This window comes from Cydia strobilella, chromosome 6, assembly GCF_947568885.1.
Source record: "Cydia strobilella chromosome 6, ilCydStro3.1, whole genome shotgun sequence".
In the NCBI taxonomy this organism is placed as follows: Eukaryota; Metazoa; Arthropoda; class Insecta; order Lepidoptera; family Tortricidae; genus Cydia; species Cydia strobilella.
Window position 1 is genome coordinate 21,197,019 of NC_086046.1, and position 27,809 is coordinate 21,224,827.

Consider the following 27,809-nt stretch of genomic DNA (forward strand, 5'->3'; position numbering starts at 1 on the left):
TGGACTCTGAGCGGCTACGTCCTAATTGATAATTCAAACTACAATTAAAATAAAACTTTCGCAATTTTAATAATTCGCAAAAATATCACAAGACATTCACTATAGACAATTTAAAAAAGACACTACTAACAATTTCGAAAAACCTAAACGTTTATCAATAATTCATCATAATTTTCTCCTTCTCCGGGCCACAAGCGAACCCTAAATGGTACACGGGTTTCCTCATCCAAGTCTTATTAGTTATTTTAAGCCCCGGGCTTTTAGTTGGGATCCTGGGTTTGTAATCATTCGTCGGCGCCATACGGTGAACGGACCTAGTGGGCGTGGTGCGCCAGTCATATTGGTTGTGAGGGACTCTCTTCATATATTCGGGTGGTGTTGTCGGTCGGTTTGGTGATTGTGGTTTGAAGATGGTGCGTCGGATTTGAGAGCTGCCTGCATGATGGATTACGCTCCGGGGTCGGGGAGGGACGTATCTTGGCATGCGTTGATTTTGGTGCATGGGGCGCTCTGGACGTCTTTGCGCTTGCCCTAAGCGACGCGTCTTTGATGACGTAATCATCGGGTGGGGACGTTCCCCCCACGTTTGGGCAGCAGGCGCGTAAGACACGTGTTTGACAGGCCTTTCTTTTGGCACGATAGGAGTCTCGAAGTCGGATGATTCAGAGTCTTGTGTGGCTGCGGTAGTACGCTTTCCAAGCGGCTGTGGCTGTTCTTCTTTTCTGCGAATCCTCTTAACGACTGAAGACATTACTTTACCGAAGAAGCCCTTTTTAGCGGGTATCTGGAACATAAGGTACCTAATAGTTTATATCTAAATAGTTTCCTCATTCCATTGTTTGATATTTTAACTTTTAGTTTTAATTGTGTGTCGATAGATGGCAGTGAATTTACTGTGGCTATAAAATTTACTATGACAGTAAGCTCCTCTCTTTGCTCATACGCGGATCGCGCGGAAACGAGAACTTAAGAATAAGGGAACAATATAATCAGGTTTAGGTTTTTTAAGTGGCCACCACGAACCGGAGACGCAGCAGAACTCTTCGAACAAGGTGAATGATTTGAAGATAGCAGGGAACAGATAGATGAGGACTATGAACAACAATAATTTCTCAGTTATTAATCCTATGTATTAAGTGTGAAGAAAAAGGTTTCTTACCGACGCAGTTTTAACAGGTGACGTCGAAGGCTGGACAACGTCATTATCACTTTCGCTATCAGAATCTGATGCGTGCGAGTCTTTATTCGTTCCTTTAGAGATGCATTGGCGTCTCTGCGCGCTGGTCGCATGTTTCGGTTGCTGGTGTAACGAGCCCCGACGATGGGGTCTGGTCAGGCTTGAGTGGCTGCTAGGACTTCCTAATCTTGCCGCTCTAGACGTGCCCACATCTCCTCTGAACACTATCTCTTCACGACCCAGCGCTGTTTTGGTCTCGGGTTTTTTACAAACGTCGTTCGCCTTGCTTTTATGAATAGCGTCGCGAGAAGTTATCTTTAATGGATAATCCACATCTAATTTTATTGATTCATAAATTTCTTTAATAAGATCTTCTGTTTCTGTGTTTCGCCTCTTCGGCGGATCGTGCAACGTGTTAGTTCCGCACGTCGAGGTCAGCTTGGGTTGCGTAGCATTTCTGTCGGGAAAGCAAGAGTGTGCGGCGACTGTTTGGTGAACCATTTCAGGGAAGTTTGGTACGTAATTCAAATCTGGTGGGGGCACCAGGTCGCGCGGGGGTTCGTGCCGCGGTATAGTAAGGGTTTGACGCATCATGGAGCTGCAGTACGAGGGTAGAGTACGAGAGCAGGATGCCATGTACGGATTAAACATGGCGTAAGGACTATATGTGATACTATTTAGGAGACGCTCGCATTCTGACGAAGTTGGTCCATGTTCATTCTGCACAGTCGCATCTTTTGTCTCTTTTTCGCTAACGATAGTCCTCACTCCGCTGTTTGTCTTTACTTCTACCAGGACTGTCTCTAACATAGTCTTGATCTGGTTCAGGGTAGATTCTGTTTTATCTGGAGGACTGGGGGAATCAGATTGAGCGTTCTGTAAAGGATCAGTTTGGCATTCTGTCTCGTTCACAGGGTGGGCCAGGCAGGCTGCGTTTTTTAACGTTGTTTTTGTACCGTTATGGGTAGATCCCAACCTCGACAAGGATGTCTGAAGAGCTTTCATGTGCCCTATAAGACATTTGCTATTGTTTATAACCTGGGTGCATTCAGCATTCTCGGATAAGGGTTGGCTGAGATTTTTAGAGGTGGATATAAGGTTAGTTGGGTGCAACGTCTGAATGGGTTTAGAGGGTGTGTGGAATTCAGTATTGTCACTTTGTGCAGTGCACTCCGCATTTCTTGGCACATTATTCGTATTATGCCTAAGTGCTTGCTTGGGAGATAATCGCTTTGGGTAAACGTGGCTAAATTCAACGAGACCGTCGGTTGCAGACGAATCATTCGGAAGATAAACTGGTTTTGCACGACGTTCCCTCTTTTGAATGGGTTTCCTACTACAATTGTGCGGCATTGACTCCATGTTTAAACTATATTCTGGCTTAAATTGGTAATACTCGGGTAAAAACGCCAAATCCTTTCTGATTAGGTCACCATTTTTAACAGGTTTTTCCTTTACTGGCTTAACATCATATAAAGTGGAGTCGTAATAAATGTTTCCATGGTCGATGTTAGGATCGTAGAATGGTCGCCTGCGAATTTTACAATCCACGTCGAGGAAGTTTCCGTGGCAGCACGAGCACATGTCGTCGGAGGTGCCGGAGCAGCGGGGCACGTCGCGGCACACGGGCATCGACCCTTGGCTTCCCAACATGTCGTCATCCATGTACATCTTCACCATATGCTGACGTTCTGCAAGCGATGATATATACTCCCTATCCATCGGTTCGTCAGAGTTCTCTTTACTTCTATCATTAGCTTTTTTATAGTAAGTGAAGGGGCTTCCGGCAGTTTCAGCATAGTAGACCAGACGCGTGCGTTCTTTTTCCGGGATCACGCGTCCGAAGACATTCCGAGGTTCGGTTTTAAAAGCTTGTCTTGACGGAGATTTTTTTGGACTATACCCTGCGGGATCTTGTAGATAGCGAGTCAAGTCTGGTGTTTTATGTTTGTGCCTGCGAGGGTAATAGTTTGGGGTGTCGAAAAGTAGAAGTTGGGACTGTTGTGTGTCAGGCTTTATGGAGTCTGCAGTGACTCTGTTCACAATGACAGGCGCACATTTTTTACTATCGCACCCCTTTTTCTCTAGTTGTCTCTCGAGACAAATTATCTTCTGCTGTAGGTCCGTTACGTCGATGGGTATGCACGATATGACCTTCACTTCGGTTTTGGATGGTGTATTTCCTAAAATGAAATAGTGTTAATCTGTTAATAAAACTGATTATTTAAAGAAGTGTGAAGCCTGGTCTTTCTTAACGTTCGTTTTATCTGGGTCATTTCATTATTTGCATTCGATATTCTAGACAGGCTCAAGACCATAGGTCATAGGTACTATTGTGTCAGTGTCATGTTTTTATGCATGAAGTAATCAATATACCTACACTACTAAGCATTTAGTCTTTGAGACAATTTTACCTAAATTGAAGGCTATGCGCCGCAGGAGGTTTTCGACGCCCTTGTACCGATTGGTTCTTGGTTTGCAGTCTTTTACCTTCGTACACGAACATTTTGACTGCACCATTCCGTCGAACACCTACAACCAAGAATCGCTGTGCATTGAGCGCACTAAAAGTATTAGACAAAAACGCTTACCTGCTGTAGATGAGCGATATAGTGCGGCTTCCAAACTTGGTCGTGGGTTCAAACCCTGGCTCGTACCAATTACTTAATTACTCGGGACTTCTGCACGAAATGTAGTATTAAATTTAACACTTGCTTTTCGAAGGAAAACATCGGTAGGAAACCGTGAGGAAATGTCGAAGAAATTCAAAAGTGAGTGTTGAGTCCCCAATTCAAGTATTGAGCTAGCGTGGGGATATAGCATAGCCCAAACTCTTGTACGAGAGGCACTGCTCAGCAGTGGGATGTATAGGTACAGGCTGGTTATAATGAATGAGCATTTACCTGAAAGGGTTTTTCTCACGGATTTCACATAAAAATATAAATTTAAAAGCTCCAACACATTAATGGCGTAATGATTCCGAACGAATATTAAGTACTAAATCTTTGTGTGATAAAACATTAATTTTTTATTGCAATGTGGATAGCATCTTGAAAATGACAATTTGAAACTTTCAAAAGTGTGTTTGTTGAGAATTTTATGAAGAATTTATACCTAGGAATGTGCCAGGATCAATAAATTTGACAGAACAACTAAAGCGTATTATTAATATACTTAGCCTATTTCCGGGCTCATTATTGGTATGTTTTGGATGTGTTGGTGTGGTTCCATAATAGTTCCATATCCTACTTCCATAGTAAACTCCTCCCTCCCCCTTTTCACCTCCCTATGTCCCTTTTCCAGGACTCAGTTATAGAATCTAAATCAGTTTAGCTATTTAATCGTGAATAGCTAACATATAGACAGACAGACTTTCGCATTTATTAATTTTATTATATATTAGTAGGGATACTCGCAGGCACTTTAATGTTACCTGACTGTCATTTTAACCTTCAGAAGGGAAATTATTCAGAGGAGATTGCGATTTAGCCTGTTTTAATTGTAATAATTTAAATCTGATTTTTTGGCTCTTACCTACCTAGGTACCTATATATTATCATTCAAGAATGTGTCAATAAATAAAACAACATATCGCTGGTATCCTAAATAATCTTATAATTCAATTCAGTTACCAAAATAAATAATCTTGACACAGTACAATTTCACTTAATACATTTTAATTTACACTACACATCACAGGTCGGACACAGGACAATCACAGGAACAAACGCGGACGCCACTTATACACCTGAGCGTCCTTTTCCATAATCGTTCTCACGAATCTATTCTGCGGAGAGAACGGGTTTCTCTTGTAAAACAGTTTTCTTAGCATCGCATTGGTCATAGTTTTGTCATTCTTAGTGAGATCTTTTTGAATCTTTTCAGTTAAAGCTGCCATAGGCTCTGATTTACTAGCAGCGGCCTTGGGCTTTAAATTGAATAGCTTGCGTGGATTCGCGGGTTTAGTATCTGGGATTTTTGTATCGGTTCTACGGTCATCGCGTAGAATGCTAACTAGAGGGCGCGGCAGCGATGACACGGCATCATCCTTTCTTTCCTTTTTCTGGGAAAACATTCGAAAAGACGTTTTTTTCTCACTCTGGGTTCCGATGCTCCTGACTTCGACTTCTTTTAGACATAGAGGTACTTGTGGCTGCGTAGTATGACCGCACTGTTCGTAAGAGTTATCGTACATGACTGGACCTTCAGGAGGCATACAGTCGAAACGGTTGTATCTGTCGTTAACCAGCTTTGGTCTTGAATAGTCGGTCATCGGAGAATCGTACGGGGAGTAGTCGTAATCGTAAGTGGGGGGAAAGCGCGGATCGTGCCGAAGCGGCGGAGGCAGTAAAAACTCCTGTCCATGCATCGCATACGTTGCGAACTCCTGCTTAAAATTATGTCCCTTTGGCATCACGTCGACTTCAATTGACTGCTCACTGAGACACACTTCATGGGTGTTTTCTTTTCTGTTCTTCTTGCTGCTTTTGCGCAAAAGTCGTAATGCGCTGGTGAATTTGCTATCTTGAGAGTGCTGCTTAGGAAGATTGTTTGATGTCCTCTGTAAGAAAGATAAATGCTATTATTATTGTTATTTTCTTAAGGATTTACTTCTTTTGATTACTCAAAAAAATAACAATCAAAAACTAATACCTTGTCCTTAAAATTATATTCGTTAGTTTCACGCGGCATCTGATAATCCATGGGAGCTTCACCACTTATCCTTTCTTCGAGCAACGACTCGGAGTAACTCGGGTACGTGGCGTAGTAGGTGTCGAACAGCTGCCGCGAAACGATGGCCTCGCAGCTCTTCGAGTAGCATCGGAGCGGAGGTGTCCCGACGTTCGCATCCTGATGCAGCGCGTGCATACTCTTACCCACGCTCGGCGTCTGTCTAGGACATTGCCCTTGATCTTGGGAAGGCTTAGACTCGTTACAAATTGTCGGATTTCGCGCCACGTAGTTGTATATCTCTCTGATCAGCACGTCAGTCTCGCAATTTGATTTCGTTGGTTCTGCTTCTCGGTTTCTCGTTCGGCATTGAGCGTCACGGGTGTCTGTTTGTGGTCGCGGGTGGTTGTGTCCGCAGGCAACGTTTGCGCAGACGCAGCTGGGGCTGGCGACGAGGTAAGGCATCCCATGTGCTCCGTACATGGGTATCATCTGAGGGTAGCAGCATGGGTTCGCGAAGCCGGGCATGAACGGTGGCGGCATGGCCGGCGTACAGCCTTGCCCGAGGCCGCAGTTAAACGAAGATCCAGCGCTATTTTTCATCGCGTTACTCGTCTCATTGTCGCTTCCTCGTAGTGTCCCGTCGAGCTGTTTTCCACTATTCTTGTCAGATCCGCTCACCCGATCGCATTGAGATGTCGATGAATCTTTTTTTAGTTCTTGCAGAAAACTTTGAAGTATATCTTTTATTTCACATAACGCTTTATCAGTCTTATCGACAACGACAGTATCGTCTCTATCCTGGGCTTTACTGTTGTTGAGAGTATTATTTGCGGTGTTATCCTGAGACGTAATGTATTGCTGACTACTCATGGTCGTGCCCATATCATCGTGTAACCTGACAGTATTGTTTAGACGCCTCGCAAATTTTGGACTCATTTCGTTCGTGGTTCGAGGAGACTCCTCTGTTGACACATCGTGTCTAAAAGTTTGGATGTATTCGTACTCAGGTCTCCTACTGGGTGATCGTCTCTTCCGCATCTGGTTTTCGCGTTGCTCGTAATCTTCGTATTCGCTATAGTTTTGTGTCTCTAGAATGAGCCGAGGCCTGTGAGTTCTAGGCGATGGAGGCACTTCGTTCATGATCAGATTATCCTCTATGAATTTTCTTCTGGATTTGGGGCTAGTCTTTTCCTTGACTGGGACAACATCGTAGAGGTTAGAGTCATTATAGTTTTCGGCGCGTCGACGACGCTGGCGAGCAGGACAAGGCGCGGAGCAGAGGCGCGTGTCGCAGAGGCTACGCATATCCCTTACATCGGCTGCACAACCGCGTCGACAGCCCATTGTAGGACCTCGGCTGAACGAGGACACTTCACTGTCCGGTATTACCATCTCACGCGCTGAATACCGTCGGTCACGACACACGGGAGTAGAAATTTGACTGATATCAGACGCTTTTCTGCCAAAAAAGCTTAAAGGTTTATACTGCCGGTTTATGATGTCTGCAATAAATTGCTGTTCCTCGTTCGCTGGTGGTTCATTTTTCTTCTTTTTCCGTCTTTCTTGCGTGTGCGGGCTCTTTGATTTGTGTCGTTTAGGTTTCTCTCTGCGTCTTTTTATCTTTACTACATCGGGTTGAACGTCTCGAGCGTATTCCTGTTGCCGGCTGTAGCACGCACTGTTTTGGGTAACTGGCTCTCTGTACGTAGGACCAGGATTCGTCTGGAGCGGTGTGGTCAGGGAGTCGTAGCTGTTGAAGCCAGAGATGGAGTTATCTATAATTATGGGAGCGCCACGTTTTCTTAATCGCGATCCACGTCGATTAAAGTTTTCTTGAGGGTTTTGTTTATTCTTTTTAAGTTTCTGATTGGGAACATCGTGACTTGAGGAGCATTGTCCGCAATTCATTCTATCCAATGAATGTTGTTCCCTATCGCTATGGTCATTGTAAAACCTTAAACCGCATTCATGGGAATTTCTACAAAGATTATCAGCTGTCTTATAAAGTACTTTAGTCCCAGAACCGTTGGGAATAAATTCTTGTTCAGAAAATCGTCGTCTTCGTTGTTTTGGACTGCTCGCACCATTTCCCTCTCTTGGGGAAAAATCCTCAGTGTGTCGTCTATAAATATTCCCCACGCTATGGAGGCCATGGTAGTTCTGGGGAACTGCGTGTAATTGGGTGCCAATCATGTCTGACCTGTTAAAATTGTTGACGTTCTCTGTTGTGCTAGAATTAATTTTGTTGCCAGACAGTGAAGTTAGAGAACCTGAAAACAAGATGCAGTAAGATAAGATTTCATGTTATCACACAGAAGACAATATAGGGCAAGTATTGTTTAATAAAAAAATATATTTATTTGTGATATAATTAAAAGATGTAAGTGTAGAAATAAGTATCATACCTTATTACCAATAAATTATGTCTATGTCTATCTGGCAAGCCTGTAGCAAAATCATCAAATTCAAAATCTCTCAAGTTACTTTACCTACCAATTAACCCTTGGAACGTCTTTCTCGCCACTTGTCTCGATCCTACATTCATAATTATTTCTCTATAAATTGCTATTCATCCTGACACTTCTTTTGAACATCTTAGAAACTCTAAAAGGATATATATATTGCGGTACTTTTTGAGTAGTGGTGAAAGAAGGCAAGTCTTTGGTGTCGTAATCAGGTTCCTGAGAGGTGGAAGCAAAAAAAAAACCACCAGAGGTCTAACTTGGTAAGTTAATGTAAGAAAGTAATTGCTTACTAAGAGTCCTTCGAAAGAAGTTCCGTATAGCCCGATATCGTCGCCGGGCCCGCGGCGAGATCCGCCGCCTTGGCGTGCGAAGACTCATGTCCCTATAACTTCACCTGTTTAAATGATTTATTAAAATGGATGCCGAAGAAAAGACCTTATAAACTTCATATTTGCTAAAATTAGAAAATATTCCAGATTGCGCTTAAAATTAATTTTATTTGTAGGTTTGACTTTTGGATTTCATTTTTGAAAAAGTTGTCTTTCAAGTCTTGAGTTCATCGTGCGACTTTTTTCCACCGGCCAGTGAGGCGTAGTTAATTCCAACAATTCTTTTTGGTGAAATAACTTATCAAATACTATCAGAAACTTTACGCTAAGTAGCGCCAGTAAATCATTATAAAAAAAATGTGTTACTACTTATATATAGTTGAATCAAGAAAAGTGTACAACGATTTTGATAGCATACGTAGTACAAGTTTTAGTAGAATTGTTAGCTCTACGATATAATGAAACGAACTGAAAATTGACAACATAATCTATATGGCCACGAGTATACATTTTGTTTTATACATACCATTTACTAATCAATGCCATAACTATGTTATCTAAATTATACCGACCCGTGACTGCCCTGGCCCGTGCGCCAAGTTTCCTTAAGTCCCCACCGCTCACTTTCCAACTCCGGCCACTGTCATTCGGGTTCCCTAAACAGTACAAGCAGCCAGGTTCTAAGAACTTCCGAAGTCCTTTCCACGTACTACGGCACCACTGGGAGCTGACTCCGTTGCTTGCGTGTGTAGTCTTCGATGTGTTTCTCATGGGTACAGCCACGTATACTAGCTTAGCAGACAGGGTATGTAGAAATTGCAGAATTTACCTGTTAGTGTAAGGCCTGAGTGGACGCTCGACTTGTGAGCCCGACGCCACGCTGCACGCCCCGCCGAACGCTCCGCTTCGTGCGTCCACTCAGGCCTTACACTTACACTTACAGTTATAAAATACTAGCTTTTGGCCGCGACTTCGTCTGCGTGGACTTAGTAACCCCAGCTAGAGTAAGAATAGCGCCTGGAGAAGGTCTTATAGCAATCATTCAATTTGAGTATAATATGCACACAAATATTAGGAAACTCATTCCCACCATGATTCCATTCCGGTTTTTACCCTCTTAAGGGATGACTTTCCGGATAAAAATTATCCTATGTCCTTCCCCGGGACTCAAACTATCTCTACGCCAAATTTCAACTAAATCGGTTCAGCGGTTTAAGCGTGAAGAGGTAACACACAGACAGACAGACTTTCGCATTTATAATATTAGTATGGATGATCGAGGCATCTTGTATACAAGAGTTATTAGGTAGCGTTAAAAAACTAGTGAGCTTAGTACATCCATGTTTCCAGGTGGATATCCAGCTCACAGGGCATAGCTGGAACTCTATCTCTCGCCGCATGAACTTGCGAGAGCCAACCGTACACAAGTTCCTAGTTTTCAACCAGGATTATGAGCCCTGGCCTGAGATGCAGGATGTTCTTGATAAGATGGCTGAGAAGGAAGCCAAGCCTTGTGCTCTGAGGAATCGAGGAAAATAAGGGTTTTAAAATAACCAAAATATGGTGTATTGTTTTGGAATAAAACATATTGTACTTATGGTTTTATTAATTACGAACGTCATAATAAAAATGGTTTTAGTAATGACTCAATATAACTGTATCACTGGGATGATCGCATGGGGTGAGTTACCCGGTGAGACTTCATCAATAATCTGTCAAAAATAATTTTAAAAATGTGTAGAATCTGTGTAAGCTAACTGGTAAATTATGAAACTGAATGTAAAATAATATTTATTTAGTTTTGGCCCTTTCTTTAAAATAAAGTTAATTGCTAATTAATGCATAATTTAATGATTTTATATAATTTAAATACTACATTTAAATAACATGCTGCGACCCCCGCTCTGGATCGTACCTGGTTCAACAGATCTCAATTGCAGTGCAGCGAGGGAATGCTGCAGGCATCATGGGAACTTTTGAGCTGGGTGCGATGCAGGGTGGAGGCGCATATTAGACGTTTAGTTTATTATTAGTAAGCTAACTTTACACCGACTTTAACAGAACAAAGTTAGAGGAGAGAGTGTCATTATATGTTCATTGAAGTTTGACATTTCTGATGACATTTCCAAACGTTGTCATTGCAATTAGCTTTGTCTAGCTTTTAAAAACCTGTACACTCCTTTTTTAAGAACCCTCGGGAAAACCTCGGAAGGGAGTTCATTCCACAGCCGGAGCCTTCACACTTTTGCTGCTAACCGTACTTTACTTATGGAAAGTATAACTCATATCATAATAGGTATAGTTTGTCAGAGGACTGTCTACTACTATCTACTGTCTGTTACTATCTTTGTCTTACACTAGTACTAGCACCCCAAAGAAAAGGATGAGTATAGTTTTTTTTGTTCTTATTTACTGCCAATTTGGTTTGACCAACTATATAACTGATAATGATAATAATACATATAGCTGGTCAAGCAAATCTTGTCAGTAGAAAAAGGCGGCAAATTTAAAAAATGTATGCGCGAAGAGATATCGTCCCATAGAAAATTTGAATTTCGCGCCTTTTTGTACTGACAAGATTTGCTTGACCAGCTATAAACATTTATTTACATACAAGATATATACAGTGGTACTACGTAAACGAAATTAATAACTAGCTTAAATCTAAAATAGGCCCTTGAGGCATTGTACCAAGGATGCTGGCGGCATTTCCCCGCTGTATCGCAATGCTGATACGTTGTGCGAGAAAGCCGCCAGCTCTTCGGTCACCAGTTACGTCAACCAGACGCTTCGCGATTTCTGCAAACAACTTATGCGCGCTGGGACCCCATGGACCTAGAGTTTCAACTCCAACCATGGACCTAGAGTTTCAACTTGACCAGCTATATATATACCTCTCAAATATATAAATATACTCTACCTCTTTGTACTAGCATGACTATGACTCTTTATACTTACGTCAAATCTATTGAAAGAAGACACTGTCAAAATTACATTACTTATCGTTTCTAGTGTAAAATTTTCTCTAAATTAACGACTAAGGGGCCTAAGGTTCCTTAGTCGTTTAGCAATACCATTAGACTATAACCATGTTCTCAAAATTGTATAGCAGTGCCAGCGTGGCGTGGCGCCCGGCGTTACCGGCGCCTATGGGGCCTCGGCACACCACACCCAGTTTCCTGGCACCTAGGACCCCACCTCAGGTGCCAGCACGCCTGATGAACTTAGGTCTAGCCAGCCAGTATAGCAACAACAGGATACCCGACAGGCTTAGAATGATGTACGCTATGAGACACTACTGGGAGACAATTCCGTTGTTCGTTGTGTGCATCTTTGATATATTCATCGTGTTTGGGGCAATCCTTTACGCTTGTAGAAGTCGGGTATGAGAAATTATAATATTTTCCGTTATTTAACCTAAAGCATTGGTTTCTCGCTAAGGTCTCGCTATTATTACTAACGTGGGGCATTTTCCATGAAAAGGGACCTTATTGTCGATGGCGCTTACGCCGCACAGCGGCCCGCGGCAGTGTATTTATATCGGAGCATCGTTAATAATGGCGTAAGCGCCATCGACAATAAAGTCCCTTTTTATAGAAAATACCACACGTATAGAACCGGCACAGAGAACCAATATTTTGCGCCACGAGTTGCTGCCGTTTTGGTATCAAACCATAGAAGCGGAGCGTGAATCTCGCGACCTAATAGACCTGTACCAATAACTTCTGAGGTTATAAGAATATTAATGTTGCTTATTTTTTATATATAGTTTCCAGACCATATACTAAACCTAAAAATAATATTTTGTGTCATCCTAGGTATTTGCTTAGGTAGAAATTTAGGTATTTCTTTTTTCAATCAGCATTCTGTAAAAAAAATATTAGAGACGAAATTCTTTGTTTCCCTGTAAAAGCAAAGTGGCTTCCGACGTACACACGCATTTTGTGTCATTTTCATCCACGGCTATAATGGCATTTAATAAATACCTAATATTGACCCTAAAACGCCTAAAAAAATATTAGAGTCGATAAGTGAAGTGTTGTACTTTACAGAACATTGTTATATGTTATTCAAACAAATCTGTGTCAAATTCATCCACCGCTTTTATTTAAAAAAAATTTTTTTCTAATTAACACCCTGTATCTGCCACAAAAAAAAATTCATATTATTAAGTTTACGTCTACAATATTATAATACCACATTGAGACATCATTCATAATTTGGGTCATTTTGATCCACGGTTTTTTTACTATCTGGCAAAATAAAACTCAATTGAGCAAGAAGGGCGTGCGCGGGGAAGGGTACCTACGCGGGTGGGGTGCTTATTATACTTGCCGCAATATCAGCTGGCGACTGAGATCTTAATACTATCTCCTTTACCCTTGTTAAGACCAACCAAGAGTGAAAGAGATGGCATTATGAGCTGTCTCGCCACTTAGTTTTGCGATACAGTGTATTTATTTCATTCGGAGGCATAATTACATTGTCTTATCAATCTTACCGTAGTAGGTATATAAATATAATTAAAAATAAACTGTAGGCTGCACTCCTCATACTGACCAACATTTGTGACGTTCCTAATCAAAAGGTACCAATTTCTCTGACAGGTTATTTGTATAAAGATATAAGCAAATTTCGTCTTTACGGTAAACGACAAAGTGGTACCTACCTTTTGATTGAGAATGTCACATCAGCGACTTAAAAAATACTTTTGTTTCGATTTTTAGTAGACTTTTTAAGTTTATTTTAAGACGCAATTTATTGCGATTTTTGTTATGTTTAAGCGTGGCAAGCAACATTAATTATAATGATGATGATGTTCATTAAATACAATATTTTTTCATACTATACTGAACTGTCACCCTATACATGAGAATGAACAGCGCCCTCTTGACAATGATCATATATTACTGGTCAGGCTTTAATATGTGTCATAATTTAGTAGTCCCCTTTGTGGATTCTATGTTTCCGAGTTACAGCAGTTTAGTGAAAGCGTTTTTTTTTAATATAAATTAAGGGTTGAATAAAGAGGAAAGAAAATTTGATTATTTTTGCGCTACGATGCACGGTTTAGGAGATACAGCCCTATAAAGTTTTTTTTATTGTTTTTTTTTCTTTTTTTCTTTTTTACATTGTGTTTTTTGTATATTACTTTGGGGTTTTATAAAGGGGAACGAAAATTTAATTATTTTTGCGCTACGACGCATGGTTTAGGAGATCAAGCCCTATAAAAAAAAATCTCTTTTTTTTTGCGTTTTTTTTTGTATAAATTAATGGTTATATGTATAAAGGGGACCGAAAAGTTGATTATTTTTGAGCTACGACGCACGGTTTAGAAGATACAGCCCTACATAGATTTTTTCTTTTTTACGTTTTTAAATCTTAATTAAGGGCTTCTTAAGGGGAACGAAAATTTGATTATTTTTGCGCTACGATGCACGGTTTAGGAGATACAGCCCTATAAAGTTTTTTTGTTATTATTTTTTTCTTTTTTTTTCTTGTGTTTTTGTATATTATTTTGGGGCTTCATAAAGGGGAACGAAAATTTTATTATTTTTGCGCTACGACGCATGGTTTAGGAGATACAGCCCTATAAAGATTTTTTTTTTTAAATTTTGCGTTTTTTTAAATATAAATTATGGGTTGCATAAAGGGGAACGAAAATTTTATTGTTTTTGCGGTACCACGCACGGTTTAGGAGATACAGCTCTATAAAGTTTTTTTTCCTGGTTTTTTTTTGTTTTTTTTTAAGTATTAATTACGGGTTTCTTAAAGGGGTTTTTTTAATTATTTTTGCGCTACGACGCATGGTTTAAGAGATACAGCCCTATAATGATTTTTTTTTAAATTTTGCGTTTTTTTTTAAATATAAATTATGGGTTGCTTAAAGGGGAACGAAAATTTTATTATTTTTGCGCTACGACGCATGGTTTAGGAGATACAGCCCTATAAAGATTTTTTTTTTAAATTTTGCGTTTTTTTAAATATAAATTATGGGTTGCATAAAGGGGAACGAAAATTTTATTGTTTTTGCGGTACCACGCACGGTTTAGGAGATACAGCTCTATAAAGTTTATTTTCCTGGTTTTTTTTTTTGTTTTTTTTAAGTATTAATTACGGGTTTCTTAAAGGGTTTTTTTTAATTATTTTTGCGCTACGACGCATGGTTTAAGAGATACAGCCCTATAATGATTTTTTTTAAATTTTGCGTTTTTTTTTAATATAAATTATGGGTTGCATAAAGGGGAACGAAAATTTTATTATTTTTGCGCTACGATGCATGGTTTAGGAGATACAGCCCTATAAAGATTTTTTTTTTAAATTTTGCGTTTTTTTAAATATAAATTATGGGTTGCATAAAGGGGAACGAAAATTTTATTGTTTTTGCGGTACCACGCACGGTTTAGGAGATACAGCTCTATAAAGTTTATTTTCCTGGTTTTTTTTTTTGTTTTTTTTAAGTATTAATTACGGGTTTCTTAAAGGGGTTTTTTTAATTATTTTTGCGCTACGACGCATGGTTTAAGAGATACAGCCCTATAATGATTTTTTTTTAAATTTTGCGTTTTTTTTTAAATATAAATTATGGGTTGCTTAAAGGGGAACGAAAATTTTATTATTTTTGCGCTACGACGCATGGTTTAGGAGATACAGCCCTATAAAGATTTTTTTTTTTAAATTTTGCGTTTTTTTAAATATAAATTATGGGTTGCATAAAGGGGAACGAAAATTTTATTGTTTTTGCGGTACCACGCACGGTTTAGGAGATACAGCTCTATAAAGTTTATTTTCCTGGTTTTTTTTTTTGTTTTTTTTAAGTATTAATTACGGGTTTCTTAAAGGGGTTTTTTTAATTATTTTTGCGCTACGACGCATGGTTTAAGAGATACAGCCCTATAATGATTTTTTTTAAATTTTGCGTTGCTTTTAATATAAATTATGGGTTGCATAAAGGGGAACGAAAATTTTATTATTTTTGCGCTACGATGCATGGTTTAGGAGATACAGCCCTATAAAGATTTTTTTTTTAAATTTTGCGTTTTTTTAAATATAAATTATGGGTTGCATAAAGGGGAACGAAAATTTTATTGTTTTTGCGGTACCACGCACGGTTTAGGAGATACAGCTCTATAAAGTTTTTTTTCCTGGTTTTTTTTGTTTTTTTTTTAAGTATTAATTACGGGTTTCTTAAAGGGTTTTTTTATTATTATTTTTTCGCTACGACGCATGGTTTAAGAGATACAGCCCTATAATGATTTTTTTTTTTAATTTTGCGTTTTTTTTTAAATATAAATTATGGGTTGCATAAAGGGGAACGAAAATTTTATTATTTTTGCGCTATGATGCATGGTTTAGGAGATACAGCCCTATAAAGATTTTTTTTTAAAATTTTGCGTTTTTTTAAATATAAATTATGGGTTGCATAAAGGGGAACGAAAATTTTATTGTTTTTGCTTACCACGCACGGTTTAGGAGATACAGCTCTATAAAGTTTTTTTTCCTGGTTTTTTTTTTGTTTTTTTTTTTTTAAGTATTAATTACGGGTTTCTTAAAGGGGTTTTTTTAATTATTTTTGCGCTACGACGCATGGTTTAAGAGATACAGCCCTATAATGATTTTTTTTTAAATTTTGCGTTTTTTTTAAATATAAATTATGGGTTGCATAAAGGGGAACGAAAATTTTATTATTTTTGCGCTACGACGCATGGTTTAGGAGATACAGCCCTATAAAGATTTTTTTTTTAAATTTTGCGTTTTTTTTTTAAATATAAATTATGGGTTGCATAAAGGAGAACGAAAATTTTATTGTTTTTGCGGTACCACGCACGGTTTAGGAGATACAGCTCTATAAAGTTTTTTTTCCTGGTTTTTTTTGTTTTTTTTTTTTAAGTATTAATTACGGGTTTCTTAAAGGGTTTTTTTATTATTATTTTTTCGCTACGACGCATGGTTTAAGAGATACAGCCCTATAATGATTTTTTTTTTAAATTTTGCGTTTTTTTTTTAAATATAAATTATGGGTTGCATAAAGGGGGGGGGGGGGGGGGAAGGGGGGGGGGGGGGAGGGGGGGGGAGGGGGGGGGGTTTAGGAGATATTATATCTATATATATAGCTATAATAGCTCTATAAAGTTTTTTTCCTGGTTTTTTTTAAGTTTTAATTAAGGGTTTCTTAAAGGGGAACGAAAATTTGATTATTTTTGTGCTACGATGCACGGTTTAGGAGATGCAACCCTATAAAGATTTTTTTTGTTGTTTTTTTTTTTTCATTGTGTTTTTTGTATATTATTTTGGGGTTCCGTAAAGGGGAACGAAAATTTTGATATTTTTGCGCTACCACGCACGGTTTAGGAGATATAGATCTATAAAGATTTTTTCCTGTTTTTTTTTGTTTTTTTTTTAAGTATTAATTAAGGAATAAAACTATGAAAACGGATTATATCGCGTATATTGAATTTATAATACATCCCGACGTTTCGAACTCTTTACAGCGTTCGTGGTCAACGGGTGACATCGGGTATAATCCGTTTTCATAGTTTTATTTCATGAGTAACTATCGCGGTAACCGAAGACAATATTATTAATTAAGGGTTTCTTAAAGGGGAACGAAAAATTGATTATTTTTGCGCTACGATGCACGATTTAGGAGATGCAGCCCTATAAAGTTTTTTTTTGTTTTTTTTTTTATTTCATTGTGTTTTATGTATATTACTTTGGGGTTCCGTAAAGGGGAACGAAAATTTTATTATTTTTGCGCTACGACGCACGGTTTAGGAGATACAGCCCTAAAATGATTTTTTTCCTCTTTTTCTTTTTTGCGTTTTTCAATCTTAATTAGGGGTTTCTTAAAGGGGTTTTTTTTAATTATTTTTGCGCTATGATGCACGGTGTAGGAGATACAGCCCTATTTGTTATTTTTTTTCATTTTTTTCATTGTGTTTTTAGTATGCTTTGGGGCTTCATAAGGGGAACGAAATTTTTATTATTTTTGCGCTACCATGCACGGTTTAGGAGATATAGCTCTATAAAGATTTTTTCCTGTTTTTTTTTTTTTTAAGTATTTATTAAGGGTTTCTTAAAGGGGAACGAAAAATTGATTATTTTTGCGCTACGATGCACGATTTAGGAGATGTAGCCCTATAAAGATTTTTTTTTGTTTTTTTTTTTCATTGTGTTTTTTGTATATTAGTTTGGGGTTCCATAAAGGGGAACGAAAATTTGATTATTTTTGCGCTACGATGGTTTAGGAGATACAGCCCTATAAAGTTTTTTTTGTTGCGTTGTTTTTAAATATAAATTAATGGTTACATAAACGGGACCGAAACGTTTATTTTTGCGCTACGACGCACGGTTTAGGAGATACAGCCCTATAAAGATTTTTTCCTCTTTTTTTCTTTTTTGCGTTTTTAAATCTTAATTAGGGGCTTCTTGAAGGGGAGCGAAAATTTGATTATTTTTGCGCTACGATGCACGATTTAGGAGATACAGCTAATACAGCCCTATAAAGATTTTGTTTCTTTTTTTTCATTGTATTTTTCATGTATTACTTTTGGGTTACATAAAGGGGAACGAAAATTTTATTATTTTTGCGCTACGACGCATGGTTTAGGAGATACAGTCCTATATTTTTTTTTACAATGCATGTGCTCGAAAAGTGCGTTTCCTACGGAGCCATATCGTGCGGAAAGTACTGCTTTTCCGCACTAGTGCTTTTTGTTTTCAATTTTTTTTACAGTACATATGGTGCTACTTTCTCGCACTAGTGCGGAAAAGAGTACTTACCGTGCATATGTCGAAAGTTTAAAGGGCCATATGTACTGTAAAACGTACGATACACGTGCGAATAGGTAATTCGCAACTCGTGTCGATTTAAAACACTCCTTTTAATAATTAAACTTATTTGCCATGATATGTTTTTTTATTTACTCGCACAATGCATAGTAAAACATTGTATGATACACGTGCGTAAAGATGATTTCCGCACTTGTTGCATAAATATCAATTTTTTTTATCAAAGAATGAAAGAAAGTCACGGTATTAATAACCAAATTTTACTTTAGTGGTACCTTTTCCCTATCACTGTCACAAATGTATGTGGCGTTCACGTAAACGCGATATTTTTAAGATTTCCCTGCGCAATGTTGCCAGCTCGCTCGCAAATCAAACATGTACTTACAGTTCTTTTGCATAATGGTGACATTGTACAATATCTATAAGTTTTAAATAGGTAAAAGATAATTCGACGCATTCTTTGCTTGCTTGTTGTTGTGTTGTTTGCGTAACTTCTTTGAATAAGTTGCGTTAATTTGGCGCACAGGCGAAGTAAACATGCGTTGCGTACGGCAAGGTCACGCCGCGGCCCCACCCTGCACGGCCTCCGTTGCCCATTCAGACCGCCCGCTAGCTTCGTTTGAACGCAAATCATATTTTTGTAATATTTGTTTATGCAGTGGATGCAAGTGACACAAATTCATACATCTTATTTATCCCGCATTTCAAATTAATAAAATGTAAACTCTAATATCTTTAATATTCTTTTGTAACGGTGACAGCCTCTTACAACAAAATCATCAAATATCTTATGAAGCTATGCCTTAATAAGACACAAAATCATTTAATGGACCTATTTAAACGATTAAATTCGACCTAAGTAATTTTTTTTAACTCTAATTTTTTTTTGTGTCATTTAGAATATTATGACATAGTATCAGATTGCAGTGGACGTAATTGACACAAACTATGTTTTCACACTAAAAACACTATCCTAAATGCAACACAGTTACATGTTTTCTCTCGAATATTTTTTTCTCCAAAATAATTCAAAATAAAAAATAATTACCACAAAATAACAAATTACTAGAAAAGCAAATTATATATATGACACAAAACAAAATGTAAGATTTACATCTTAACAAAGTATTCATAAGCGAAAACAGAATTGACTTTAATATTTTTATAACCTAGGGGTCAAAATATAGCCAGCGGTACAGGTCTATAAACGCGTAAGCGCCATGAATTTTACGGCGCTTACCGTTTTGGTCGCGTGGTACAGGTTGTGATCGCGACCATTTCATTGTTTGGTATGTCGTCGTTATAATAATAATAATAACTCAGTGTGTAGAGAAGACCGTCTATCAGGTATTAACCTACCATGGGGGTTTTTAGGCACTAGTCCCACCAAGGGCGGGGAAGCGATAAGCTATAGACTATTTTCTCACGAAACAAACAAAGGATAGAGATTTCGGGTCGGTAAAAGAGAAATATTTATTTATAGTTGATCGCTAGAGCTTCAGCCGGCGAGGACTCTCTTTACACTTTACTCTCAGCGATAAAAGATATCAACGATAAAATCCCCCGTCGCATTCGAACACTCGCTTTATAACCGAGCGACAAAACTATCAGAACTACACTCGCTTCTCGCTGCTCGCCAACTCGTTTCTAAGTTTCGCGCTCATCATCGTCACGATCAATGATCTTACGGAGCCATGTTCAGTTTAAAGAACTCTTTATTCTCAAAAGAATTATAATAAATTCGCTTACATAAGAAATATACATATTAAGTTTTAGTGTGCGTTAACGATAACGTTATTAGTAAATTAATCTAAACATGAACAATAATATAATATCACCTAAAACTACCTACTTGTACGCTCTACGTGTACACGCGAGCAAGACGCACGGGCGACTGACATCATTTTGAATTTTGATATCCTCCTCCTAATATCAGAAATAATCATCTGAAATATCCAATTCCTCAGGTCGACTTGCAATTCGTCCACAATCAAAACAACTCGATCTCCCGCACCATGGACATGCGGAACCCCACGATCCACAAGCACATAGTGCACTACCAGCGCTACGAGCCATGGCCGGAGCTGCACGAGGCGCTGGAAAAGATGGCGGTGGCCGAGAAACGGTTGAAGACTCGTATGGAATCGTGCGAGAAACCTTAGACCGAGATGTTAAACATAAACACATGCGGTTGCAACTACTTTTAATCAAAGTCACAGTCAGAATTTATATGTCAAGCACATTCTACAGAGACACCAGCGAAATGTGACAGGGTATATTGATTCAGAAGGCGCAGCAATCCTAATCGAAGGTTTACTCTTTAGTAGACTATCTGGCACGGCCGGTAAACTCGAACTGCCTCGCAATGGATATGCGGCACCACGCTATGAGCCCTGCCCGGTTGTAGGAGGTGCTGAGCAAGATGATGGAGGCCGAAAAGCGGTCATAGACACGCATGGAGCCGTGCAATGCACCATAGACCGCAAGGGTAAACATCCCAGGTAGCAAAATGACGTCAACGACGTCATAATGACGTAATAATGCCGACATTATGACGTCGCTGACGTCATTTTACGTCATTTTGCTACCTGGGATATAAAGTAAACGTACTCGTACATGCGGTTGCAACCGTGGATGTTGGTTTTTAAAATTATAAAAAAATGTAAAGATACAATGTGGAAATGAAAGTGGTTAATAGTCTTGTGTGTGGAATTAATACTGGAGAAAATTGTATCTAGAACGATACGTAAACTAGATTATCGTGGTCCCGAACTTTTTGAATTTGTCTTTTTGTTAAATTTGTAACGTTTTTTTGACTGAAATGCCTACATTTGTAGGTTGTGAATAAATTGTTCATGTTTATGAAAGATCTTTTATTTCACTTATTTGTTGAAAAATAAAAACATATGAGAAAAAATTAAATTAAATATCCAATAGATGCACGGCAAATGGCAAATTCTTTCGTAAGCCAGTGGGTTTGCTTTTTTTTTTTTGCATTTGCAGTAGCGCGGACGTTATTGCTCGATTTTTAATTAATAGCTACCACTTTTAGGCTAACCAAATTCTCGGAACTTATTACTAGCATATCTAATATTAATATCTATGCGATGCAGTGCTCGCTTGACTGCACATTTCTAATAGGTTTTCCGGTGATCTATAGGTAAAGATCTATTTTGTGTATTTTTTTGCAAAATTTTTGACCCAGTAGTTTCGGAGATAAAACGGTTTCGGGGAATGGTCATTTTTGCCTATTTTCTTGAATAACTTCTAAACTGTTTATCTGAAAATTATAAAAAGAATATCATTGAAATTCTCACTATGAGCTCTTTCATTTGATATATAACACGATATAGTTTGACAAACTTTATTTTTTAATTTTCTCATTCACCCCCGAAAAGTGGCCCCCATGTTTAAAATTCATTTGTTTACGTTACATGTCCGTCTTTGGGTCACAAACTTACATATGTATACCAAATTTCAAATTAATTGGTATAGTAGTTTTAGAGAAAACAGTCTGTGACAGACGGACAGACAGACAGACAGACGCACGAGTGATCCTATAAGGGTTCCGTTTTTCCTTTTGAGGTACGGAACCCTAAAAACGCTATTAATTACATTTTACGAAAATAAAACTATGCCATTTAGTTTCCTTAAATGCACACCATATCCCGAAGTTATTAACGGAGTTTAAAAAAAAACATCATGTTTAAAAAACTGGAAACTTTTTTCTTCAAGCTTTTGAAATTGGTTATAAGTAAAAACATTATCAGGTATTACCGAGATGTCTTGTCTTGCCTCAGCCCACCTCACATAGAGTCACGGAAACCATAAAATATGATAAAATAGATTTCAAAGTCAAACATTCCACAAAAATCCACAGACACAAAATAAAGCAAACGCTGGTGAATTGAAAGTGTATAATTATATAGAGCTTCCACTGGGGGCATCGCAATCAGATATTAAAGATCTCAACTTGATTTATTGAAATCATCATACTTATCTGAAGGGATAGTACATAAATTATCTGATTGAGGCCTGTATGTGCACGTCGATCATGTCAAGTTCATATTATATCAATAACAGATCAAGTTACTATTTTTGAAGTGCGAATTGGCCTCCGGGGGCAGGGGCAATCCAAATCGAAGGTGCCGTGTTTGCCCTCCCTCGATTGCAGTCGTGATTGCCGTGCAGCGGATATTCTAGCACAGAGACTACCACATACTAGGTGGAGCGTTGTCCTTATTCTACATTTAACATATATGTATAGAGTTAAGAGTCCGTGTAAGCTAACTTTGCACCGAGTTGAATATAGCAAAGTGAGAGTGTTATATTTTCATAGAAATTTAACATTAATGGTGACATTGCCATGCTTTTTTATTGCAAATGCCATGTAGAGACGACCGGTCTGGCCTAGTGGGTAATAGTGGCCCTAGCTGCCTGTGAAGCCGATGGTCTTGGGTTCGAATCCCGGTAAGGGCATTTATTTGTGTGATAAACACAAAAGAAATGAATAAAAAAAAAAAAAAAGAGTCAGCTTGGTCCGCTCTAGCAAGCGTCGTGTGTGAATGGGACATGGGCAGAGATAATCATACTGTCTTTTTTACAGACAAAGCCGGTTTTCCAGACTATAGCTGGATGTTATTCCGCAAAATGTTTGAAAATAGTTATTAGATGGTTAATAGCTACCACAAAAAAAAATGTTTGGTTTATTTAAATGCAGGATTTAAAGATGACCCAGGAGACCGTAACCAATGGGAACGAGTGAGAAGAAAATGTCGATTGACCCATTACCATTTGGCCCTTTATTGGCCGTAAATAAAGTATTTATATTACACTAGCTTCTGCCCGCGACTTCGTCTGCGTGTAATGATGATGATGATAATTGATAAACCTATCCTATGTCCTTCCTTGGGCCTCAAACTATTTCCATATCAAATTTCATTTAAATCGGTTCTGCGGTTTAAGCTTGAAGAGGTAACAGGCTGACAGACAGGAAGAGTTACCTATTTTCGCATTTATAATATTAGTAGAAAATACTTTGATGGGGGTTTTCAGACAAAATGGTACCATTTACTTTTTTTCGAAAAACCATCAACTTTTGGGTTGTTTAGACACAAAATCACGAGTACTATTGAATGAGACAAAGAAAAAAAAGTGTCCCCTTTTTTTCATACCAATTTTGGATGTCAGTTTTGTAACGGTCCATACAAAATGTATGTGAAAATGCGTTACAAAACTGTCATTTTTTTTCTTTTTAAATCGATAGTCCTCGTGATTCTGAATAGAAATAAATTTGGTGGATTTTCGAAAAAAAGTAAATGGTACACTTTTAAGTGAAAATGCCCTGAAATACAGGATCCAGTAGGCGTAAATCCATGTCCCAAAAGAATTCCCGGCCTTTGACGGCGTGCAGTTTCGGATTTTCCACTTTAATGCTCCTCCGATATTAAACTTGGATAATGCAGTTCGGTTTTTCTTCTCTTTTCTTGCTCTAATTTGATTTATTATTTAAATGTTTCATTCTTATTTAGTACTAGTACATACTAGTATTACGTAGGTAGCAGATATGAGATAACGTATGCGGAGTGAAATCTGGACAAAGTTTTGAACATGTAAAAAGTCTACAAAATATTAAACTGATATATACAGATCTTTTGGTAAAATAAATACATTTTACAAGTCACTCAATACTTAAAAATAAAAATATTATTCACAATAATAAGTTAATAATAAATGTTTTTTTTTAGAAATTGAAATCATTTATTGCATATCATATAGCTGCAGCAGGTACAGGTGTTCTTAAATATAAGCTGTTCATGTGACGCCCTGTTAGGGCACGGCAACATAGTTCCACATAGGGAAACATAACTTATTTAATCTAAAATTATACATATTATTATTATTTACATATGTGCCTAATAATTAATTAATTATTTTACATTTAAATATTGAAACATGTTACAGCTGTTTAGAGGAAGTTACGATATGGAATCATTGATCATTTCGCATAGACAGTATGAATTCGTCGATCGAGTAGTAAGCTTTTTCTACAAGTAACGATGTGTCACTTTTCGATTCCTTTATATCAGTCGGTACTGAGTTATAAAGCGTTGGTCCCATAATATTTAGTGACTTTCCTGACTTCGCGAAGCTGCATTTAGGAGCGAGCAGAGCAGAACTAAAATTATATCTAACTGCCAATTTAAAGATATGATATATCTGTCAAATAAAGCCCGTCACAGACACACACACACACACAGACAGACAGAATGCAGTCATTACCGGTCCAAAATCATTCAATAATTAATATATTCTTTTAATTAAATCTAAATAAGAAAAAGACTTAAACTCGTTTCATATCACTAAAACCTACGTCTCGTTTAATTATGCGGTTGTATTCAGTGTTGCCAGATCGTACCTTTTATTACGTTTTTACGTGCTTTTTGAACAGCATGCGTACTTTAAAACGTACCCCGCCCAAAACTACTAGTCGTACTTTTTGGCCAAACCGTACATTTTAGTACGATTTTGCGTACTTTTCGTATGAGCGGTTCAAAAATATGATAAAATAGCGTAGATAAAATAGTGACAGACCAAAAAAATACGATTTATTTGCGTAAAAATTTGTGACTTTTTTGTTTTGGTATTTGTATAGTGTGTACCTTATTATTTTGCGAACTAATGTAGTTTACGTGGATTATCAGTAAAAAAAAATCACCCGTTTCTAAAATACTTCTGCTGTTTATATTGATTTTGGAACAAAAAATTAAATTGTACTTTTTTTTGGTAAAATCGTACCTTTTTTAAATCGATGTCTATTTTAGTTTTCAGTGCTCTGGCATTAAAAATACACGCAGTACTTACTTATACACAGAAGACCCAGAGTAGACGCGTAAGCGCCTGAGACGCCAGGCACTTCTCGTAGACAACTTTTACGCTTACTTGGCGACATCTTGGCGTAAACGACAGAAGGGGGAGACGACAAGCGTGCTGTCTCAAGATTGAGACACAGATATATACCCTAAATTATATAGGTACCGTCAACCGGAGTGAATAGGGACGGCCGGGGTGAATAGGTCTGTCACCAGGTTGTATCTCACGAACCATGATAGCTAGACAGTTGAAATTTTCACAGATGATGTATTTCTGTTGCCGCTATAACAACAAATACTAAAAACAGATTAAAATTAATATTTAAGTAGGGCTCCCATACTACAAACGTGATTTTTTGCCGTTTTTTTGTGTAATGGTACGGAAGCCTTCGTGCGCGAGTTCGACTCTCATTTAGCCATTGGACAAACCCTGAAATCCCACGTAGGGTTACTGGTCAGAAATGCTCTAACGTTAGTATTTTTTTAATTAGAACAAAAGATAATAAAAGAAATTGTCAAACAAAAATTAATTCCAATGATCAACAACAAAAAGAAACGTACTGTATTAATCATTGGCAGTGTTTTTGACAACTTGTTCGAAAATGTGCGGCATGGAGACTATATAAAGGAGCCAAATGAATGAAATGTATGAAAAGTGTCCATCAAAAAACAGTAATTAGGCGGCGCCACCATACACCGAAATACTACCAAAAACAACCTACGTAATTTGGTCGGGTTATTTGTTGCCTTATATGGTTCATGTTATACTCATGTCCCAGAGCCTAACTAGCGCCACCGGAGAGATTAGGAACTATTATTTACAGCTGAAAGTTGGTCACTTTTGCAATAGTTCTGCCATAAGAGATTGTCGTCCTTTCTATACAGTCCATAATGTGCGGCAATGATGACATTTGTCAAAAGTCAGAATTATGTCAGAATCTTATTAATGTCATAAATAAAAAAGAGAATCAATAAGGTCGAAGAAGGTTTCATACTATTTATTATCCTCAGGATCTATTAACACATACAGGCTGCTCCAAAGTAAAAAAATCGTATTTTGTTAAATTTCTTCGTAACCGCTACACCGGTTGTTATGATAGGTACTTGGTATACTGATTCTAAATACCCTAATGCATATATACATTTCGGCTTTGTCCAATGGCTAAGGACACCTTCAATGGTTAAGGAGGATGTGTCGAAGTCTAGTCAAAGGTCCCACTTTGTCGTTTACCATAAGGACTAGATTTGCTTGTATCTTTATACGAATGCAAAACCATCCAATAACCAGTACAAATTGAACCGTAAACTGTAACCGTCCGTCACGGTTTACGGTTCAATTTGTACTGGTTAATGGTTAATTGCAATTAACGTTTGGCCAACACTGCTGTTGGGCTAGATCGATTTGTGTAAGATTATCTCATAATATTTATTTATTTATTATTTATACTTAGACCAAGAAAAGTGCAGCGATTTTGATAGCACACGCAGTGCGTTATTTTAAACGTCAAACTTCCATGAACTTATGACGTAAAAATAACACGTGCACTGCGTGTGCTATCAAAATCGTTGCAGACTTTTTTCGGTCTAACTCCTTCGTTACTCCTTGGCACTTTATACTGTTGTATAAAATAAAAGTCTATATTCGTTTCCAATATTTTTATTTTAAATTAGTGGCAGTGAAGTTCTCTCGAATACGTCGATTTAATTCAAACAAAAACCGGTACTGCCTCGGTCGTGGTATCCGGTACAAAAATAGGTGGGGCAGCGCGCCTCCGCCTGCCCGGTAACACAAACGCCAGGAAACCGGTACTGCCCAGCGGAAACCGGTACTGCTCAGCGAAAACCGGTACTGCTGAACAGGGGAAAATGGTATTGCCCAGTTAAACCGGTACTGGTATCGGCACCAGTATCTGGATCTGGTCACAAGGCGATTGGAAATGGCCATCACTATTTTGTACTATGATACATAAATGATAACAAAATGTCTTTTAAAGGCGACATATCAAATGTTTTTCATCTGTTAATTTAAGGGGTTTTAGATCTTTAATTTCTCATGCTCTGAAATAGGGCCGTTGTTGTTGTAAAAGGTGTGTAGAAAATGATAGGTTTCTGCACTAGAGCATTTTACGTTCCAAGTACGATTTTTTTTTTACAACAAGCAATTGAAATTTTGCTTTAAATGGATTTGTTACACAATTTCCATTCTGATATTTAACTCCCTATTCCATAAATAACGATACTTCTTTCTAAATTGTTAATTGAAAGTACCCTCAATAAATACTATACATAATTATACTTAGTCACGTTTAAAAAAAAACACGCATTTTACTTTCCTCGTATTCGAAATGAAAAGTAGTGTTTAACGCGAGTGAAAGGCATCACTGCGTTCGAGCGTTAAACTACCTCGGCAGAAATAAGTGCCTTTCATCCCTTGGTTAACAATCTACTATTTCATTATATTACATCGATTCACATTCGACATTAGACGTTTTGTTAAAAA

At 37.9% G+C, this 27,809-nt stretch overlaps 4 protein-coding genes across 4 annotated transcripts; 2 read left to right on the plus strand and 2 right to left on the minus strand.

Annotated features, from left to right (window-relative positions):
* Positions 1–64: 64 nt before the first annotated feature.
* Positions 65–3,780, minus strand: LOC134742259 (uncharacterized). Its single transcript, XM_063675289.1, has 3 exons — positions 3,592–3,780; positions 1,160–3,360; positions 65–784 (listed from the first exon to the last, which is right to left on the minus strand). Exons 1-3 carry the CDS (start codon positions 3,695–3,697, stop codon positions 155–157), a joined length of 2,937 nt encoding a protein of 978 aa, XP_063531359.1. The 5' UTR covers positions 3,698–3,780; the 3' UTR covers positions 65–154.
* Positions 3,781–4,770: 990 nt separating this feature from the next.
* On the minus strand, positions 4,771–8,856 carry LOC134742345 (uncharacterized). The gene is made up of 3 exons (XM_063675396.1): positions 8,607–8,856; positions 5,831–8,121; positions 4,771–5,738 (listed from the first exon to the last, which is right to left on the minus strand). The coding sequence occupies exons 1-3, from the start codon at positions 8,692–8,694 to the stop codon at positions 4,893–4,895; spliced, it is 3,225 nt and encodes a 1,074-aa protein (XP_063531466.1). The 5' UTR covers positions 8,695–8,856; the 3' UTR covers positions 4,771–4,892.
* Positions 8,857–9,195: 339 nt separating this feature from the next.
* LOC134742346 (uncharacterized) lies at positions 9,196–10,194 on the plus strand. The gene is made up of 2 exons (XM_063675397.1): positions 9,196–9,450; positions 9,996–10,194. The coding sequence occupies exons 1-2, from the start codon at positions 9,196–9,198 to the stop codon at positions 10,182–10,184; spliced, it is 444 nt and encodes a 147-aa protein (XP_063531467.1). The 3' UTR covers positions 10,185–10,194.
* A 1,467-nt stretch (positions 10,195–11,661) lies between these two features.
* LOC134742347 (uncharacterized) lies at positions 11,662–20,599 on the plus strand. Its single transcript, XM_063675398.1, has 2 exons — positions 11,662–12,028; positions 20,405–20,599. The coding sequence occupies exons 1-2, from the start codon at positions 11,735–11,737 to the stop codon at positions 20,597–20,599; spliced, it is 489 nt and encodes a 162-aa protein (XP_063531468.1). The 5' UTR covers positions 11,662–11,734.
* Positions 20,600–27,809: the final 7,210 nt, after the last annotated feature.

Excerpts from the sequence above, each read along its gene's own strand:
- LOC134742346 (XM_063675397.1), top strand. The coding sequence starts at position 9,196 with ATGTTATCTAAATTATACCGACCCGTGACTGCCCTGGCCCGTGCGCCA. Across the intron at positions 9,451-9,995 it reads ATACTAGCTTAGCAGACAGG|GTGGATATCCAGCTCACAGG; the intron begins GTATGTAGAAAT and ends CCATGTTTCCAG.
- LOC134742345 (XM_063675396.1), bottom strand. The coding sequence starts at position 8,694 with ATGAGTCTTCGCACGCCAAGGCGGCGGATCTCGCCGCGGGCCCGGCGA. Across the intron at positions 8,122-8,606 it reads CTTCTTTCGAAGGACTCTTA|GTTCTCTAACTTCACTGTCT; the intron begins GTAAGCAATTAC and ends TCTTGTTTTCAG. Across the intron at positions 5,739-5,830 it reads AATATAATTTTAAGGACAAG|AGGACATCAAACAATCTTCC; the intron begins GTATTAGTTTTT and ends TCTTTCTTACAG.
- LOC134742259 (XM_063675289.1), bottom strand. The coding sequence starts at position 3,697 with ATGGTGCAGTCAAAATGTTCGTGTACGAAGGTAAAAGACTGCAAACCA. Across the intron at positions 3,361-3,591 it reads GCGCATAGCCTTCAATTTAG|GAAATACACCATCCAAAACC; the intron begins GTAAAATTGTCT and ends ATTTCATTTTAG. Across the intron at positions 785-1,159 it reads CACCTGTTAAAACTGCGTCG|ATACCCGCTAAAAAGGGCTT; the intron begins GTAAGAAACCTT and ends CTTATGTTCCAG.
- LOC134742347 (XM_063675398.1), top strand. The coding sequence starts at position 11,735 with ATGTTCTCAAAATTGTATAGCAGTGCCAGCGTGGCGTGGCGCCCGGCG. Across the intron at positions 12,029-20,404 it reads TTTACGCTTGTAGAAGTCGG|GTCGACTTGCAATTCGTCCA; the intron begins GTATGAGAAATT and ends CCAATTCCTCAG.